The sequence below is a fragment of the Emys orbicularis genome, chromosome 13, assembly GCF_028017835.1.
Source record: "Emys orbicularis isolate rEmyOrb1 chromosome 13, rEmyOrb1.hap1, whole genome shotgun sequence".
NCBI classification, from domain to species: Eukaryota; Metazoa; Chordata; order Testudines; family Emydidae; genus Emys; species Emys orbicularis.
In genome coordinates this window covers 59,845-79,421 of record NC_088695.1, presented here as the reverse complement: position 1 = coordinate 79,421, position 19,577 = coordinate 59,845, and the positions used below count along the sequence as shown (strand labels likewise).

The following is a 19,577-nucleotide window of genomic DNA, read 5'->3' as shown; positions in this document are numbered from 1 at the left end:
CTCCACACAACCTGTCCTCAGCCCCAGCAGCTGTTGCCCAGGGCCGAGGCTCCCCGCTTCCCCCAGCACTGCAGTAACGAGAGTGGGACAGGTCAGCTCATTAATACACAGGCGAGGAGGCCAGGAGAGCAGGGGGTATGAGAGAAGGCAGAATTGCATCAGGGCGTATTGACAGGGGTGGGAGACAGGGCAAGGATATGATCCCCAGGCTGGAGGCTCTCAGGGTTGGTGTGTAATCCGGGGGGGCTGGGCATGTGTGTGTGGGGGATATACTCCCGGGGGGGCTCAGTGGAGGTGTTGGGGGCATACACTAAGGGTGGGGAGGCTCAGTGGAGGTGTTGGGGGTATGCACCTATGGGTGGGGGGCTCAGTGGGGGTATGATCCCATGGGTAGGGGCTCAGTGGAGGTGTTGGGGGTATGATCCCATGGGTGGGGGCTCAGTGGGGGTATGATCCCATGGGTGGGGGGCTCAGTGGGGGTGTTGGGGGTATGCACCCATGGGTGGGAGGTCTCAGTGGGGGTATGATCCCATGGGTGGGGGGCTCAGTGGAGGTGTTGGGGGTTGAGGTAATTCATCAGGGGTCACTCGACCCTCTCAGTTAGTGCTGGCCTCACAGCGGCACTATGGGCCTGTGCTGCAGGGTGTGGGGCGGGGGCAGCAGGGGGCTCTCCCCGGGCAGTCAGGGTTGCCCCATTGCCCCAGGGCGGCGTTAGGGGCTGTGCTGCAGGGAGTGGGGCGGGGGCAGCAGGGGGCTCTCCCCAGGCAGCCAGGGCTGGCCCCATTGCCCCAGGGTGGCGCTAGGGGCCTTTGCTGCAGGGAGCGGGCGGGGACAGCAGGGGGCTCTGCCTGGGCAGTCAGGGCTCCCCATTGCCCCAGGGTGGCGCTGGGGCTGTGCTGCAGGGAGCGGGGCGGGGGCAGCAGGGTGCTGGCCCCTGGCAGTCAGGGCTGGCCCCCACTGCAGCGCTAGGGGGCTGTGCTGCAGGGAGCTGGGTAGTGGGTTCTTTCCTCCCAGTCTCAGTTCGGCGCGCAGGTGAACTAGGTCTGCCTCCCCCGGAGCAGGATCGGCTGTCCTCTGCAGTGTTACTATGTGGCAGTTTCCTGGCTGATATGCTCTGCCCCAGAGGTGACCGCATTTGTGTGGGCAGAGGAGTAACCTCACATGCTGTTAATAAAGGGCTCCCCTTGGGCTGAAAGGGTTCAACTGGGAGCTGGGAACACGCCAGCTGTGCCAGCTCAATGCAGCCTCCCCCGCTCCGGCTCCCCCAGCCCCTCTGCCTTTGCTGTGAAAGGCCCTTGGTTACGCACAGCCCAGCCAGAGCCTGCTCCTCCCCCCAGCAGGTCTCCATGGAAAACACCCTGCCATTTCCTATCCATGATGCCTCATTAACAGGGAGTGGTAGCAGCACTCGCAGGGGGATGCAGCTGTTCCCCAGCAACTCTACACAGCCAACATAGTGGGATCCCTCGCCCAGTGCTGAGATGCAACCGCCTCTGGGGTGGGGCGCAGGGGCTATTTATACAGGGATCCCTCACCCAGTGCTAAGATGCAGGCACCTCTGGGGTGGGGCGCAGGGACTATTTATACAGGGATCCCTTACCCAGTGCTAAGATGCAGGCACCTCTGGGGTGGGGCCTGGGTGCTGTTTATACAGGGATCCCTCGCCCAGTGCTGAGATGCAGACGCCTCTGGGGTGGGGCGCAGGGGCTATTTATACAGGGATCCCTCACCCAATGCTAAGATGCAGACACCTCTGGGGTGGGGCGTGGAGGCTATTTATACAGGGATCCCTTGCGTGATGCTGAGATGCAGCCATGTCTAGGGTGGGGCATGGGGGATTTGGCCAGGATGCCAGGGGGAAATCAGGGTCCAGGAGGGGCCTGCGAGGATCGGGGCCAACAGGTCCCTTAGACACGGCTGTCACTAGTGACAGGTTTTGCCAACTTTGCAGATTAAAGTTGCGCAGTTGCTCACCCATCCGCTGTGTCCTGCCAGGCAGTGAATTCCCCAGGGCTGGGACACACGGCAACCCCGGTGCCCAGGGATGGGGGAGAATATCCCACACCAGACACGAGTCTAGGACTGTGGAGCCCTGGGTTCAGTTCCCGGCTCTGCCACAGACTGCCTGTGTGACCCTGGGCCAGTCACTAAGCCTCAGTCCCTATCTGTGACACACGCCTAATGGCCCTGCCCTGCCACACAGGAGGTGTTGGGATCAATCCGTTCTGGATTGCGAGGTGCTCCAGTACTCTGGTGATGGGGGGCAGGTCAGTCCCTAAGAAAGAGAGAGAGAGGATCACACAGCAATGCCTGGGAGAGAACCCAGGAGTCCTGACTCCCAGGTGTGCATTAACTCCATCTCTGCCTGACTTCGGGGACAGGAACACTGGGGGCTACCAGGGTCCCCAGTTGGTTTCAGTGCGTCTCCCCCTGGGGAGAGCTGTCCCTCCTCCCACAGCCTCAGGACTGGGGCCCTTGCTGTGTGTGGCTGGCATCTCCCCCAGCCCAGCGCCCTGATCCTAGTTCCCTGTCAGGCTCCATGTGCAGGGGCCGCCCACCCCCAGTCGGGGGACAATCGTGCCAGGAGTTGCCCGCGTCCTACTTTCCCTGCTCAGTGACTCATGCAAGCGATTGATCCAGGCATGGAGCAGGGCGGCTGCTGACATCGGGGTCACCGACGCACACACATTCCTCATGCCTGACTCGCCTCAAACCTGAAGCCCCAAGAGCCCTTTGTAGCCATCAAATGCTGCAGAGCTTTTGTAGCCGCCTCTTAAAATAAACTAGAAAGGTGGGGGGAGGATGTGGGATCGAACTGAGGGGCATCGGCAGGGCTGGGACAGCAGGGGCTGCGGGTCAGGATTGAGGGATGTGGGCAGAGCGGAGGGCGCCCAGGCTGGGGCAGCAGCTGGCTGCGGGTCGGATTGAGGGATATGGGCAGAGCAGAGGGAACCCAGATTGGGACAGCAGGGGGCTGCGGGTCGGGATTGAGGGATGTGGGCAGAGCAGAGGGGACCCAGATTGGGACAGCAGGGGGCTGCGGGTCGGGATTGAGGGACGTGGGCAGAGCAGAGGGGACCCAGGATGGGACAGCAGGGGCTGTGGGTCGGGATTGAGGGACGTGGGCAGAGCAGAGGGGACACAGGCTGGGGCAGCAGGGGCTGTGGGTCAGGATTGAGGGATGTGGGCAGAGCAGAGGGCGCCCAGGCTGGGACAGCAGGGGGCTGGCTCGGGATTGAGGGATATGGGCAGAGCACAGGGAACCCAGGATGGGAGAGCAGGTGGCTGCGGGTCGGGATTGAGGGACATGGGCAGAGCAGCGAGGACCCAGGCTGGGACAGCAAGTGGCTGGATCGCTATTGAGGGACATGGGCAGAGCAGAGGGAACCCAGGCTGGGACAGAAGGTGGCTGGCTCGGGATTGAGGGATGTGGGCAGAGTGGAGGGCGCCCAGGCTGGGACAGCAGGGGGCTGGGTCAGGATTGAGGGACATGGGCAGAGCAGAGGGAACCCAGGATGGGAGAGCAGGGGGCTGGGTCGGGATTGAGGGACATGGGCAGAGCGGAGGGAACCCAGGCTGGGACAGAAGGTGGCTGGCTCGGGATTGAGGGATGTGGGCAGAGCAGAGGGAACCCAGGCAGGGACAGCAGGTGGCTGAATCGGGATTGAGGGATATGGGCAGAGCAGAGGGAACCCAGGCTGGGACAGCAGGTGGCTGAATCAGGATTGAGGGATATGGGCAGAGCGGAGGGAACCCAGGCTGGGACAGAAGGTGGCTGCGGGTCGGGATTGAGGGACATGGGCAGAGCAGAGGGAACCCAGGATGGGACAGAAGGTGGCTGGCTCGGGATTGAGGGATGTGGGCAGAGCAGAGGGAACTCAGGCAGGGACAGCAGGTGGCTGAATCGGGATTGAGGGATATGGGCAGAGCAGAGGGAACCCAGGATGGGACAGCAGGGGGCTGCGGGTCAGGATTGAGGGATGTGGGCAGAGTGGAGGGCGCCCAGGCTGGGGCAGCAGGGGGTTAGGTCGGGGTAGAGGACATGGGCAGAGCAGAGGGAACCCAGGCAGGGACAGCAGGTAGCTGGATCGGGATTGAGGGATATGGGCAGAGCAGAGGGAACCCAGGCTGGGACAACAGGTGGCTGGGTCGGGATTGAGGGATATGGGCAGAGCAGAGGGAACCCAGGCAGGGACAGCAGGTTGCTGGGTTGGGATTGAGGGACATGGGCAGAGCCGCGAGGACCCAGGCTGGGACAGCAAGTAGCTGGATCGGGATTGAGGGATATGGGCAGAGCAGAGGGAACCCAGGCTGGGACAGCAGGTGGCTGGGTCGGGATTGAGGGATATGGGCAGAGCAGAGGGAACCCAGGCAGGGACAGCAGGTGGCTGAATCAGGATTGAGAAACATGGGCAGAGCGGCGGGGACCCAGCCTGGGACTGCAGGTCGGGATTGAGGGATGTGGGCAGAGCAGAGGGGCCCAGGGTAGGACAGTAGGGGGCTGTGGGTCGGGATTGAGGGATATGGGCAGAAAGATGGGATCCTTGCTGGAAAAGCTGGGGGCTGCGGGTCAGGATTAAGGGGCACTGGCTATGGGGTGGGAGGACCCCCTTGTCAGGGCTGTGGGACATCAGCAGGGCTGTGGGAGGGAGATGGTACGTCTTTGGGCAGCAGAATCTAGTGCTAACTCAACAATATTCTTTCATAAGCATGTTTTCCTGGTGCTCCGTGACCTTGCAGAGTCACAGGGTGGGGGGTTGCCTCTCCTAGCCCCGCGCTCCTTACTAGGTCAGTATTCTGGGAGGGAGCCCAGCCGGCACCGGAGCGTGTCCATCAGGAAGCGGCCCTGACAGAGTGACAGGCGATTGATGGACAAGCAAGCTGGGAGGCTGCGGGAGCATGTGAGCAGAATGAGAACCAAAGGGAAACAATTAATGTCAAAGAGACGCTCGCTCCAGTTAACCCTTCACCTCCCACAACACTACCACCGAGGACCCTCACCACCTGCCCCCAGAGACCAAAATCCCCCCACATCCATCCCCAGAGATGGCTCACGCTCTGTCCATCCCCGGACAGATCCACCATCCACTCCTCCAAACACACCATATATACCCATCTGTCTAGCAAAGACATAGCTAGAGTCCTGATTGTCCATCATCCCTCAGTAAATGTCTGTCCATCACCATACTTCCTGTTCCCCACACATACACGCCAAGCCACTGACCTAAGCACTCATCCTTCCACAACATCCATCCATCCCTGTATGTACCATCAGGGCCGGCTCCAGGGTTTTTGCCGCCCCAAGCAGCCAAAAAAAAAAAAAAAAAAAAAAAAAAAGCCGCGATCGCGATCTGCGGCACTTCCGCCGCCACTCTACTGCCGCCGCTTCATTCTTCAGCGGCAATTCGGCGGCAGGTCCTTCCCGCTGAGAGGGACCGAGGGACCCACCGCTGAATTGCTCCCGAAGAGCTGGACGTGCCGCCCCCTTCCATGTGCCGCCCCAAGCACCAGCTTGCTACGCTGGTGCCTGGAGCCAGCCCTGTGCACCGTTCTATCCATTCATCCCTGCAACCCCATCTATCTCCATGCACAGCCCTCCATCCGTCACCAGGCACTCGTCTTCACACACATCTACCTATCCATTCATTCATCCCCGTACACCCCTCCAACACCATCTATCTCCATGCACAGCCCTCCATTCAGCACCATGCACTCTCCTTCACACACATCTACCTATCCCAGGGGTGGGCAACCTGTGGCTCCGGAGCCACATGCGGCTCTTCAGAAGTTAATATGCGGCTCCTTGTATAGGCAGCGACTCTGGGGCTGGAGCTACAGGTGCCAACTTTCCAATGTGTCAGGGGGTGCTCACTGCTCAACCCCTGGCTCAACTCCACCCCTTCCTGCCCCCTCCCCTGAGCCTGCTGTGCCCTCATTCCTCCCTCCTCCCCCCCAGAGCCTCCTGCATGCCACGAAACAGCTAATTGGAAGGTCCAGGGAGGGATGGTGAAGTGCTGCGGCAGGGCTGCCGGTGGGTGGGAGGCGCTGGGAGCAGGGTGCAGGAGCTGATGGGGGGCTGCTGACGTATTACTGTGTCTCTTTAGCAATGTACATTGGTTAATTCTGGCTCCTTCTCAGGCTCAGGTTGGCCACCCCTGACCTATCCGTTCATTCATCCCTATACACCCCTCCAACACCATCTATCTCCATGCACACCCCTCCATCTGTCACCATGCACTCTCCTTCACACACATCTACCTATTCCTCCAAATCCAGCCAACTTTCTATCCCTCACCACCCTACACACCCATCAATACGATCTCTGTATCTGTGTCTGGTTTCACCCTTCTATCCATCCATCCCGACACACACCTCTGTATCCATCCATCCTTTCTGCCGCCCCTCCCTCACACCATCTACCTGCGCAGCACTCCAGCCCTCCGCCACCACTGTCATTCCCAGCTGTCCAGCCACCCCAACACCAGTGAAGTCTGACCCTTCAGCCCCATTACTCCCAGGTCTGATCCATCCACATGAAGCCAGTAGCAGAATGGGGAGGTGGGGGGAATATTTTCCAGCCTAGAGCCTTGCCCCTCTCTCCAGACCCCCAGCTTCCCTTCGCTCTGCCACCTCATCCAGTGCACCCTAAACTGCTGTGTGCTCCCCCCACCCCCCATGCAGAGATAGGGCTTCCCATAACCTCAGAAAGGAGACAAGCGCGACAAGGTAAAACTTGCTCACCCACGCCAGGCCACGCACGTCCCTCCCCATCTTCCCTCTGACCCCTGGGATCCTGGCCCTAAGGAGCACCCCTGTGGGATGGCAGCATCCCCATCACCACCACCCCGCAGACAGCCTCGGCCAGCACTCACCCCCCAGAGCACTGCATAGCTGCATGGAGAGGAGGCCAATTCCAGCTGGCTTTGCACGGGGCTCCCCGTCCCTCTTCACCACCCTAATGAGGCAGGGGCAGAGTTAAGGAGTGCAAGTGTGAACTGGGGAAACGGTATCTTAGCGCTGCCCCTGCACAGCACAAGCACTGGTCAGAGGCTCATTCAGCAGCCTTTGGGCCACCCAGTGGGGCAGGGGGCATGACGGGAGGCAGGGCACAGAGATGAATTGGGGTGGGAGGCAGCAGGGAGGGTACACCCCAGAGGACTGCATCCTCAGCCCTTCACCTGGGTTATACTACAGACCCGCGCTGGCCTGACAACCCCCCCAAACAGTGAAGCTGCCTGAGACTGCAGCAGAGCTTGGGACACTAACCCTGAACCCTACAGAGGGCGAGTGGAAGGTCTGGGGAACGATTTCCCAGCTGAGCCAGGATTGGGCAGTGCTAGCCATGCTGGTGGGGCTCCCCTTCTCCGAGCCATGCTCCCCAAACTCTCTTCCAGCACCTATGACCCCCAGCAGGCAGCTCCAATCCCACCCAACAAGTGCCGGCATCCCTACAGAGCAGCCCCACCCTAGAGCATGGGCTGGGCAGCCACACTCCATCCTGCCCAGTCTGGATCCCCGCCAACCAGCCTGGCAGCCCAGAACCCTGCGGCTAGTACAGCCACAGCCTCCCTCCTCAATTCCGCTACCGACTCCATACCCAGCACGGGGATGCAGCTGCCTCTGGGGTGGGGTTCAGGGGCTGGGCATACAGCGATCCCTCAAAATGCAGACAACTCTGGTGTGGGACAGGGACTACACAGCTGGAACAGTAACCAAAAGCTCACCCCCAAAGAGAAAAGCAACAGGAATTTTAAGGAATCTCCAGGATGGAACAGAGCATGTCCCACCACACTGGGCTCAGCACTGCCTGCCATGGGGAGTGCCCCCTACTGAGCCCTGCCCCCACCCCACTCCCTGCAGCACACTAGGGCAAGCACTGACAGTGAGGGAGGAGCATCCCTCCCCCCAGCTTTCCAGGGGAGCCCTCCCCCCTGCAGGCTCCCCTGGCATGGCCTGTCCAGGCTCCTCCCCCCCAGACCAGCTGCTATCCCTGCGACCTCATCCACACCTGCCCTGGGGAAGAGCCCAGGCTCCCAGCGCTGCTATTGGACCCACAACCCCGCACACCCCACCCTATGGCTGGCAGCGCTGTACCACCTCTGGACATGTGGGCTGCTCCAGCCCCCACCCCACATTGCAGCAGCTACACCCAGATACACAACCACACATACACACAACCCTACACAACCTCGCCCCACAGCCGTAACCCTATATAGCAACACACAGCCACAACCAGGCGCACACCCCTATGCAGAAAGGCAATCCCCCAACCCTGTATGAACCACACACAGAGACACAACCCTATACATTCTACACACAGACACACAAGCAGAGGCATAACTCTAAGCACACTCACAACTGTATACTCACAACTCTCTTTCACACACATACACACACACTCTAACAGAGACACAACACTATACACACAAGATACAATTATATGCAGGCACACATACGCAGCAGCTGTAGGAGCGGCCACTTCAGCCAAGCCAGAAGTGGAAAGGAGATGTGAATGGGGTGAGTGGGCCATACACACACACACATCCCCAGAGGGAGAGAAACAAGCCAAAATACACAGACACACACTTGTGCACTCACACAGGGAAAGAGTCACACATTGAGAGAACCCTACTGACACGCAATCACACACGCAGACACACATAATCACACTGACAGTCAATGGTACACAACCCTACATACACCCACACAGAGATACGGAGACAGACACAATTTTACCATCCCACAGGGAGAAAGACACAGACACACAACCTTTACATACACACTGAAATGGTCACACGCTTGCATGCACACACAATCCAATATGCACTCACCAGCATGTACTTGAACACACAACCCTCCAAACACACCCAGACACAAGCACAGAGAACCCTACACACACACACACAGAGACAAGCCCACAGACACAAAGTAGCACACACTGACTGGCAGTCTCACACACACACACACATGCACTGACAGACGCACACGCTGACACAGCCACAATTACACAATCTTGCACACGCTGACATGGCCGCGCACACACGCAGCTTGGCCACACTCTCTCTGACACAATCACACAATCCCCTCACTTGCACACAGATACAATCGCAGCCCTCTCCCCATACACTGCCACCAGCAGGGGCACACACAACCTGACACATACAATGACACAAGCTGCAGCCTGACACTGACACACACATCCTTGCACACACAGGCACACTGACACACACAGCAGCCTGACTCTCACACACACCCCAACACACACACAACCTGACACAGACACCCTGACACACACATCCTTGCACACCTAGGCACACTGACACACACGGCAGCCTGACTCTCACACACACCCCAACACACACACAACCTGACACAGACACCCTGACACACACATCCTTGCACACCTAGGCACACTGACACACACGGCAGCCTGACTCTCACACACACCCCAACACACAGACACTCTGACACACGCACCCTTGCACAAGCACACCCACACAACCTGGTGCACACACACACTGACACACACATCCGCACGCGCGCGCACACACACACAGTCTCGCCCCCCCGCAGGGACGCGCCGCGCGCGGCCCCAGCTGCCGCCTCCCACACGCCGCCGCCCCCGCGCCCGCCGCTCACCTGGGCCCGGCACCCCGGCCCCATGATCCCGCGCGGCCGGTGCGGGGCCCCGCTCCTAGCGCCCCATGCCCGGGCCCCGGCGGCTCCGGTGCGGCGGCGGCGCGCGCGGCTGGGCGGCTCCGGGGCCGGCGCTCGCCTCCAGCATCCCGCACGCCGCGCGGTTGCTAGGAGACGCGCTGCCGTTTCCTCGCCCGCCGCCAACCCGGGGCCAGCGCGCCGCGCGCAACGCGCGCCTCGTGCCGGCGCGGGGTTAACCCCTGCGGGGCCGGAGAGCGGCGCGGGGCCACCTCCCCCCGCCCGCCCACGTCGCCCGCGCGCCGGCCCTGCCTCCCCCCACGCCGGCACAGCGCGCAGCCCCCCCCTCCCGCGGAGAGTCCCGCCCCCGCAAGCTTCCCCCCCCCAGGCCTCCTGCCCCCCCGCGATCATAGTGCCCCCCCAGGCCTCCTGCCCCCCCCGCGCAGCCCCCCCGCGGAGAGTCCCGCCCCCGCACGCTTCCCCCCACTGGCCTCCTGCCCCCCCAGCCCCCTGCGGAGACTCCTGCCCCCTCGCGATCATAGTGCCCCCCCAGGCCTCCTGTCCCCCCCCCCCCCCCGCGCAGCCCCCCCCCGCGGAGAGTCCCGCCCCCGCACGCTTCCCCCCACACCCCACTAGCCTCCTGCCCCTCCAAACCGCCGCGGAGAGTCCTGCCCCCCCGCGATCATAGTGCCCCCCAGGCCCCCTGTCCTCCCTGCACAGCCCCCCCCCCGCGATCATAGTGCGCCCCCAGGCCTCCAGCCCCCCCCCCGCGGAGAGTCCTGCCCCCCTGCGATCATAGTGCCCCCCCGGCCTCCTGTTCCCCCCCCGTGGAGAGTCCTGCCCCCCCCGCGATCATAGTGCCCCCCCAGGCCTCCTGTCCCCCCCCGAGAGTTCTGCCCCCCACGATCATAGTGCCCCCCCAGGCCTCCTGTCCCCCCCGCACAGCCACCCCCGTGGAGAGTCCTGCCCCCCCGTGATCATAGTGCCCCCCCAGGCCTCCTGTCCCCCCCCGAGAGTCCTGCCCCCCACGATCATAGTGCCCCCCAGGCCTCCTGTCCCCCCCCGCGCAGCCCCCGCGGAGAGTCCCGCCCCCGCACGCTTCCCCCCACACCCCACTGGCCTCCTGCCCCTCCAAACCGCCGTGGAGAGTCCTGCCCCCCCGCGATCATAGTGCCCCCCACGCAGAGTCCTGCCCCCCGCGATCATAGTGCCCCCCCCAGGCCTCCTGTCCCCCCCCCGCGCAGCCCCCCCCGCGGAGAGTCCCGCCCCCGCACGCTTCCCCCCACACCCCACTAGCCTCCTGCCCCTCCAAACCGCCGCGGAGAGTCCTGCCCCCCCGCGATCATAGTGCCCCCCAGGCCCCCTGTCCTCCCTGCACAGCCCCCCCCCCGCGATCATAGTGCGCCCCCAGGCCTCCAGCCCCCCCCCCCCGCGGAGAGTCCTGCCCCCCCGCGATCATAGTGCCCCCCAGGCCTCCTGTCCTCCCTGCACAGCCCCCCCCCGCGATCATAGTGCGCCCCCAGGCCTCCAGCCCCCCCCCCGCGGAGAGTCCTGCCCCCCTGCGATCATAGTGCCCCTCCCGGCCTCCTGTTCCCCCCCCCGCGGAGAGTCCTGCCCCCCTGCGATCATAGTGCCCCCCCCCGGCCTCCTGTTCCCCCCCTGTGGAGAGTCCTGCCCCCCCCGCGATCATAGTGCCCCCCCAGGCCTCCTGTCCCCCCCCCGAGAGTCCTGCCCCTCACGATCATAGTGCCCCCCCCAGGCCTCCTGTCCCCCCGCACAGCCCCCCCCGTGGAGAGTCCTGCCCCCCCCCGCGATCATAGTGCCCCCCCAGGCCTCCTGTCCCCCCCCCGAGAGTCCTGCCCCTCACGATCATAGTGCCCCCCCCAGGCCTCCTGTCCCCCCGCACAGCCCCCCCCGTGGAGAGTCCTGCCCCCCCCCGCGATCATAGTGCCCCCCCCAGCCTCCTGTCCCCCCCTCACAGCCCCCCCCCGCAGAGAGTCCTGCCCCCCACGATCATAGTGCCCCCCAGGCCTCCTGTCCCCCCCGCACAGCCCCCCCCTGCGGAGAGTCCTGCCCCCCTGCGATCATAGTGCCCCCCCAGGCCTCCTGTCCCCCCCGTGGAGAGTCCTGCCCCCCCCCGCGATCATAGTGCCCCCACAGGCCTCCTGTCCCCCCTGCAGAGAGTCCTGCCCCCCTGCGATCATAGTGCCCCCCCAGGCCTCCTGTTCCCCCCCGTGCAGCCCCCCCCGTGGAGAGTCCTGCCCCCCCATGATCATAGTGCCCCCCAGGCCTCCTGTCCCCCCCGCGGAGTGTCCTGCCCCCCCACGATCATAGTGCCCCCCCAGGCCTCCTGCCCCCCCCCACAAGGCACTTGTCCTCTCATGCTCATATTCCCACCCCCAGAGAGGGCACCTGCCCCCCTCCACATTACCCCCATAACCTTCCTGCTCCCCCACATCCCTCCCACAGAAGGCACCTGTCCCCCATGCTCATATTTCCCCCCACCACGAGACTTGTCCCCCACATTCATATTGCCCTCCACAGGCCTCTGCCCCCCCCCACATCCCCTCCACTGAGAGACCTTCCCCCCACACACAGCCCCCACAGAGACCTGCCCCCCTGCTCATATTGCCCCCACCGAAGGCATCTGCCCCCATGCTCATATTCCCCCAACGCTATCACCACATGCAAAGCGCCTCCTCAGAGAACATCCATCCCACATCCCCCCCCCCCCGCCCAGAAAACACCTGCAGCCCCTTCCCCTGCACTCACTCGCTAATGGAAAGCACTCCCCCCCCCCTGCAGCTGCCTCTCCCCCCACTCACTTCCCTCAAAGGAGGCAAGGTGGGGCCTCTCACACATCTCATCGGCCACCCAAAGAAGCCACCCCCCCCCCATTGACAACAGCCACCAACCCCCTCACCCCATGTTCAAATACACCCCTGCCCGACTCACCCGTTCCGCCCTACCTGCTATGCCCGTCATCCTGGGACACCAAGTGTTAGGGGACCGGCCTGAAGGAACAGCACCGAGGTCTGGAGGAGGGGGTCAGGGGAGGGAAGATGGGGGTGGCTTAGGGGGACCAGGCAGGAGGTGGCACTGGGGGTGGGGGCAGCATGACAGGAGCTGGACAGGGCCTATGGGGGGAACATGGGTGCAGCAGGCAGGGCAGGAGCTGGTCAGGGACAATGGGGGGCACAACATAGAGGAAGGCAGTGACAATGGGGAACAGTCAGGGTGAGCACGAAGTGGGGCAAGAGGTGGGGGTGACCTGGGGAGCACTGGGGCAGTTCAGGGAGCCTTGGGGGGCAGGGTGAGGGGGTGAGTGTGACAAGGGGGCTGTCAGGAGAGGTGCAGGAGGGAAATCCCAGCTGTTCCCTGGGTGAGTCCAATGGGACCCCACACTTGCCTTGACCCTACCCCACATATGCCCTAACCTTCTGTCTGCATCCTGACCCAGCCATTCAATCCCACCCACAAACCATAGCCCAACTCTCCAATTTATCACCCCAGCCGTAATCCCATCCCCTCAACCTTAATCATAACCTATAGCTCGTCTTCAGCCTGTCACCCTGCCCTCCCTTAACCCAACTCCAAACTCCTCAGGCCCCACAGAAACCCTACCAGGCTACTTTAAACTGCTTCAGTGAAACCCAGCCTGCTGTGTGCGGGGACGGTCTAATAACGGTTTCAAACTGTCTACAGCGGTTTAGTTTTGCACCACAAACTAAACTGCTATAAACCAGGTTTAAAACCACAGAAGCAGCCACACACACAGCAGCACTGGTTTTCACTGGTTTTACACTGGTTAAACACAGTGTAAAATCGACTCCATTTAGGCCATGTCTTCACTGCACACAAGGTGTGGTTTTACATCAAGCTTTCTCACTGTAAGATCCTAGTGGGGACAAGGCCCGGGTACTTTTTAGCTGGCTGGAGTGAGGCATGGTCAGCCCTACACCCTCATGCCCTGGGTGCATCTTCACTTGGAAAAATTGTGCGCTGTTAACTCAAGTTAGCTACCACATCTACCTAGCTCAGGCTAGGAGTGGGGGATGTGAGCAGGTGTTGGCTAACAATCAACATCTTGGAAAAGCCTCTGCCTTTAAACACATATCAAACTAGCGACAATGGGTTTTCTCCATATAGGTGACAGTCCTAGTGCAAACAGGATAAGTGCAGTTTCAATCTGTGTTAGCAAGCAGAGATAACCAGGAACAGGGGCTGCGTTCTTAAATTAGCTACCCCAGGTTAGAACAACAGTGGATGTGGCAGCTCAGGTTTGAAGGTAGTGTAGCAGCTCGAGTTAAAGCTGCCAGAGAGCCATGGTTGAACTCGCGCTGAGAACCCATGTTAAAAGCCAAGGTGCCATGTCTTCACTGCTATTTTACCCCAGTGTAGGTAATTGGAGTTAAGAACACACCTTTTTTGTTGTGCAAACACACTCTTAGGACTGGCTAGTGTACACACTCCCAGAACTAGGCTACAACTGTCTGCTTCCAAGTTAGCCGAGGTAACACCCACCCATCCTCACCCACACAGACATGGCCTTAGTGCGAACACTCCACAAAGATCTTCCAGGAGAGGAACATTTGCCCCCGGTCACAGTCCCTACGAGGTGGAGGTTACACGTGTTCAGTGTCTGCACCAGGATTCACCATCACGTTCATCTGCTTGAGTTAACTAGCAACCACTCAGGAGATGTTACAGCATGATCCAAACCTCTACTGGGCCCTAAACTTTACCCTTCCCCCATGGTTACCCATATCTGTAACCCTAATGCCTAGACCTGTATAGATAACTCATACACCCCAACCCCTTACCGTAGTCCATAACCCTCACCCTTAAATTAACCCCCTGCTTTTAAACCTTAACCCTAACTCTTACCCCATAACTCCTACCCCTACCCACCTGAACCTTAACCCTAACTCCTCGCCCCTCACCATAGCCAATGACTCACCCCTAACCCTATCCCCTCCATCTGAACCCAAATCCCTGCCCCTGTGCCTTCACCCTAACTCTCACCCACCAATCCCCAGCTCCATGGCTGCTCCAAGCGATGCTCCTCCCCGGTGTGTTCAGGAGACCCAGGCATCTGCAGCAGGGCCTGCGGATGCTGGGGGGAGGACAGGCCTGCAAGGACATGCTGACTGAGGGAGTGAAGTAGGGGGAAAAACAGCCTTGAGAATGGAGGGGAGATTGGCAGAGATGAGCGACCCCAAAGGAAAGAGCTGGGCCAAGCCAGCCACAGATGCCTCAACCCTAGAGCTCTGGAGGGTCCCATGATCAGCAGGGTTACAAGCTGGATGGGAAAGATCCCATCAATGCTGCAAGGAACCAGGTGGGGGGGCGCTTTCCACCGGCAGTCAGTGCTGATCCTACTGCGGCACTAGGGGCCCTGTGCTGCAGAGAGGGGGGGGCGGGGAGTGTGGCGGGAGCACTGTACTCTGGGGGGCAGAGGACTCAGTAGGGGGCGCTGTGCTGCATGGCACAGGGGGCTCAGCTGGGGGAGCTCTCCCCTGGCAGTCAGTGCTGATCCCAGTGCAGCGCTAGGAGGTGCTGTGATGCAGAGAGAGAGAGAGAGAGTGTGCGCAATAGGGGGTGCTGTGCTGCATGGCACCTGGGGGCTCAGCAGGGGGCGCCAGGCTGTGGGGTGCCTGGGGGGGCTCAGCAGGGGGTGCCGGGCTGCAGAGCGTGAGAGTGCAATAGGGGGCACTGTGCTGTGTGGTACCGGGGGGCTCAACAGGGGGTACCAGGCTGTGGGGCACTGGGAGAGCTCAGCAGGGGGCACCGGGGTGCAGAGAGTGAGAGTGCAGCAGGTGCCAGGCTGCGTGGCGCTGAGGGACTCAGCAGGGGGTTCTGGGCTGTGGGGTGCTTGGGGGGGGGCTCAGTAGGGGGCGCTTTGCTGCATGGTGCTGAGGAGCTCAGCAGGCAGCACCAGGCTGCAGAGAGTGCAATAGGGGGTGCTATGCTGCGTGGTGCCCAGGGGCTCAGCAGGTGGTACCGGGCTGTGGGGCGCAGGGGGGCTCAGCAGGGGGCGCCGGGCTGCATGGCGCTGAGGGGCTCAGCAGGGGGCACCAGGCTGCGTGGCACCGAAGGGGCTCAGCAGGGGGTGCCAGGCTGCAGAGAGTGAGTGCAATAGGTGGTGCTGTGCTGCGGGGCACCGGGGGGCTCAGCAGGGGGCGCTGGGGGCTCAACAGGGGGTGCCGGGCTGTGGGGCACCAGGAGGGGCTCAGCAGGGGGCGCCGGGCTGCACAGCGCCGGGTGGGAGGCTCACCGGGGGGCGCCGGGCTGCAGGGCACAGGATGGGTGCTGGGGTTGTTTCATCCCCACGGCAGCGAGGCTGCGTCACCTCCCTTCATCTCTCCTTGGGGTTTCCATGGAAACCTTTTAAGCCAACTTCTCAGGGAGACAAATTTCTTTTTTTAAATGCTGAGAGGAAAGGGGGGAGGGGGTATGTTAGTGCATGCGGGACTCTGGGGGGGCCCAAGCCTGAGGAGGGGAGGGGGGAGCTGAGGAGTCAGGGGGGCAGACACAGGACACCAGCCTGACTCCTCCACATTCCCTCCCCCCTCACGTTGCTCTGAAGGGCTGTGGGGTCTAGTGGGTTAGAACCAGGGGGGGAGGCACTGGGAGCCAGGACTCCTGGGTTCTCTCCCCGTCTCTAGGAGGGGAGTGGGGGCTAGTGGATTAGAGCAGGGGGGGCAGAGAGCCAGGACTCCTGGGTTCTATCCCTGGTTCTGGGAATGAACCCTGCAGCTGGGTGCCTGCCGGCGCCACCTGGGGGCAGGGAATCTCACAGCGCTGCAGGCCAGGATTTCTGCCAGAGGGGTTCCCCTAGCAACTGTAGCCAAGCACCCATGCGTGGCTGCAACTCAGTTGAGCTGCTTATTATGGGATGGTTCTTCTTGCCTCCTTGGCACGGCATCAGACAGCATTTGTGGGGGGACACACACTGGAATGTAGCAGGCTGCAGAAACTGGGAGTGGAGACCCCAATCCCTCCATACCGGCCAGCATCCCCCTCCATAATCCTCCCCACACAGACACCTCCCATTTCCTCCCTCCCCATACAGAGACATCCCAACCCACCCCACACCAGCCAATCTCACCCTCCCAAATCCCCCATGCCATGAGTCCCCCATCCCCCACAACCTGGCCAGCACCCCTTCCCCCATACAGAGACTCCCCCCACTCCATCCCACACCAGTCACCACCTCCTCCCCAATACCCTCATACAAAGACCCCCCAATCCTCCCCACAGCCAATGCCACCCAGCACCCCCTTCCCCCATACAGAGCTCCCCCTCTCAAACCCCACCCTATCTTCCCCTACAGGCAGGGAGTTTAGGATGGGTACACACAGCCTGCAGCGTGGGAAATGCAGGGACAATCTTTCTGGGGGAAGCAATAAGGCCCAGTGGAACATACCCTGGGGGCAAAGGAGGGGTGGGTTCACCCAGAAGGAGGCACTGGGTTAAAGTGAGTACAGAGGGGACAGACCTAACCCCCCATCCACCCCCCGCAGCTGCCCCATCTCAAAGCTGTCTTGTTCTGAGAGCAGGAGCTCCACCCAGTGGGGACTGGGAGATGCTGCATATTCAACTTGCCCCTGCCCTTACTGTGTAAAGAGGGACCCAGTGCACCTGACCTCATGCCCCTCCCAGAATCCAGGAGTGTCTCACTACAAGATCTGCTTGGATCAGCTGCTGTGGAGTGTTTGAATTACTGGATCTATCAAGGATCTGCTGGTAGATCTTCTAGTGAATTCCCTCCCCCCCAACATTGGTTTAATCACAGGACAGTGGAGATATGTTTCACTGAGATTCCCTGGGGGTCGGGTGCTACGGTTCATGTTTCACAATGGGATGTTCAGGTACTATGGGCCTGCTTCATGTTAGGATCTACAGAGAATTAATGTTCCCTTATGGGATCTGTTGGGCTCAACAGTGTCAGAGCACATCACGGTGGGATCAAGTAGGGCCATGTGTCTGTGTGATCTTGAGGTCATTAGGTGCCACAGGGCACATGTCTCTGGAATCTCATGGGCACCAGGCGCAGAGGGGAGAGTGTCTTTGGGATCACATGCCACAGAGCATGTTGGCTGTGGGATCTAGTGGGGCTCATGAGGGAAGTCTCTGTTGGATCTTGTGGGGACAGGGGACTGCGAGGCATGTGTACCTGTAAGATCTCAGGGGATCAGGCACGGGGGGGGGGGGGGCGGTGTCACTTGGGAATTGGGCACTGCAAGGTGAATATTTCTGTGGGATCTAGGTGATGTTTGCTGTAGAATCTATTGGGAGCAGGCACCCTGGGGTGCATGTCTCTGTGGGATTTACTGGGAATCAGGCACCACAGAGCAGGTTGGTGGTGAGATCTAGTTGGATCATGAGGCAAGTATATGTGGGATCTATTTATGGAACATGTGTCTGGGGGATTGGTTGGGATTGGGCATTTATTTCTGTATTTGCATGGGGAATGGGTGCTGGGGTGCGAGGAATAGTGACCGCAGACCATGCACATCTGTGGGAGCTACTTGGAATTGGGTGCCATGGGGCACGTGTCCCTGCAGGATCAAGTGGGTTCATCCCTGTAGGGTGCTGGCTGGCCATGCCCTACTGTAGCCTGTCCCAGTCCCCACTCACCCCACGCCACGCCCCTGACTTCTTCACCTCATGCAGTGCCGCAACCCCCACTTCTCCACCCAGTGGCCCCCCCAAGTCCTCACCCCATGCTGCAACTACCAGTTCTCTACCCCGTGCCCCCCGAGTCCTCACCCCACACTGTGACCCCCACTTCTCCACCCCGTGCCCCCCACAGTGCAGCGCCCCCACCCTCCAGTCCCTGCCCCCCTGCCGTACCGTGCTCGGGCCGCCCCTCCACAGGGACGCTGACCGTGCGGCGCAGCAGCTTGGTCCGGCAGGGTTCGCTTCGCCGTTCCCTCATCAGCAACGGGTGGATCTGGAGATGGGGGAGGGGAGAGACGGGGGTTAGTGTTGCATGGGGGCACCCCCTCTTTAACTTCCAACACCCCATCCCTCAGGTCCCTGCCTCCCCCATTGCCCCCCAGCTGCCTGTGTCAGGGCAGGAGTGCACAGAGCGACAATCCTCAACCCCTGAGGCTGTCCCAGGTGTGGCTTTATCCTGGGGGGGGGGGGCCCAGCCGGGGGATGGTACAGCATTATCCCAGGGGACCAAGAGGGAGCAGGCTGCATAGCACCCCAGCACCAGGACTGCAGCCTCCCCCCAAGACAGGCTCAGAAGAAGCCCTGCCCCAAGCTCAGGGGCAGGGGACACTGCGTCATATTCTAGGGAGACCTCTCAGCTGGGGCAGGTCTGGGACCAGGAGGGAAGTGAGAGCTCTGGGTGAGGGGAAGGGGGGGTGTCGCTCTGTGCTTGAGAGACAGGGGAGGGGGTGCTCCAGGAGGGGAGGGCAAGGGGGAGGGGATCTCTGCTCTGGGTGGGTGGGGGGGTCCCTCTGGGGTCCCCGCAAGCTCCATGCTCTCCCACAGCTGTATGTCCTGTCCCATCCCTGTGTGTCTCACCTCGTCCTCGTCTAGCATAAGCAGCTGGTTTCCAGAGATGATGCAGAATCGTGGATTCCAGGCTGGGCGTTCATAGGGAGAGTGCATATAGGGCATGCGGTGCATGGGGGCTCCTCGCACATCTGGGAAGGGGGAGAGGGGGTTAGAGATGATGCAATAGGGAGTGGTGTCTTCCCGGGCAGACAGAACCCTCCTTCCCTCCCCACACACGCCCCTCCCTCATCGCATGCACCCCTCCATCCATCTCATCCCAAGCACACCCATCCCACACCACTCCCACCCTCCTCACCCATGGGCACGCTTCCATCCACACCCCGCCCCCCCAAGCACATCCCTCCATCCATCCCCCTCACATCTCTCTCTCATTACCATGCTCCCCA

At 61.5% G+C, this 19,577-nt stretch overlaps 1 protein-coding gene across 2 annotated transcripts in view; it reads right to left on the bottom strand.

Moving 5' to 3' along the window:
• The window catches only part of SYNGAP1 (synaptic Ras GTPase activating protein 1), a 40,940-nt gene extending 21,623 nt beyond the window's left edge, over window positions 1-19,317 (bottom strand). For both annotated transcript variants that reach the window (XM_065415642.1, XM_065415643.1), the window contains exons 1-2: window positions 19,198-19,317; window positions 18,514-18,613 (exon numbers count right to left, since the gene is read on the bottom strand). In XM_065415642.1, coding sequence (XP_065271714.1) covers window positions 18,514-18,613; window positions 19,198-19,302 — 205 coding nt within the window. In that variant the 5' untranslated portion in view covers window positions 19,303-19,317. The remainder of the gene's footprint in view (window positions 1-18,513; window positions 18,614-19,197) is intronic.
• Window positions 19,318-19,577: the final 260 nt, after the last annotated feature.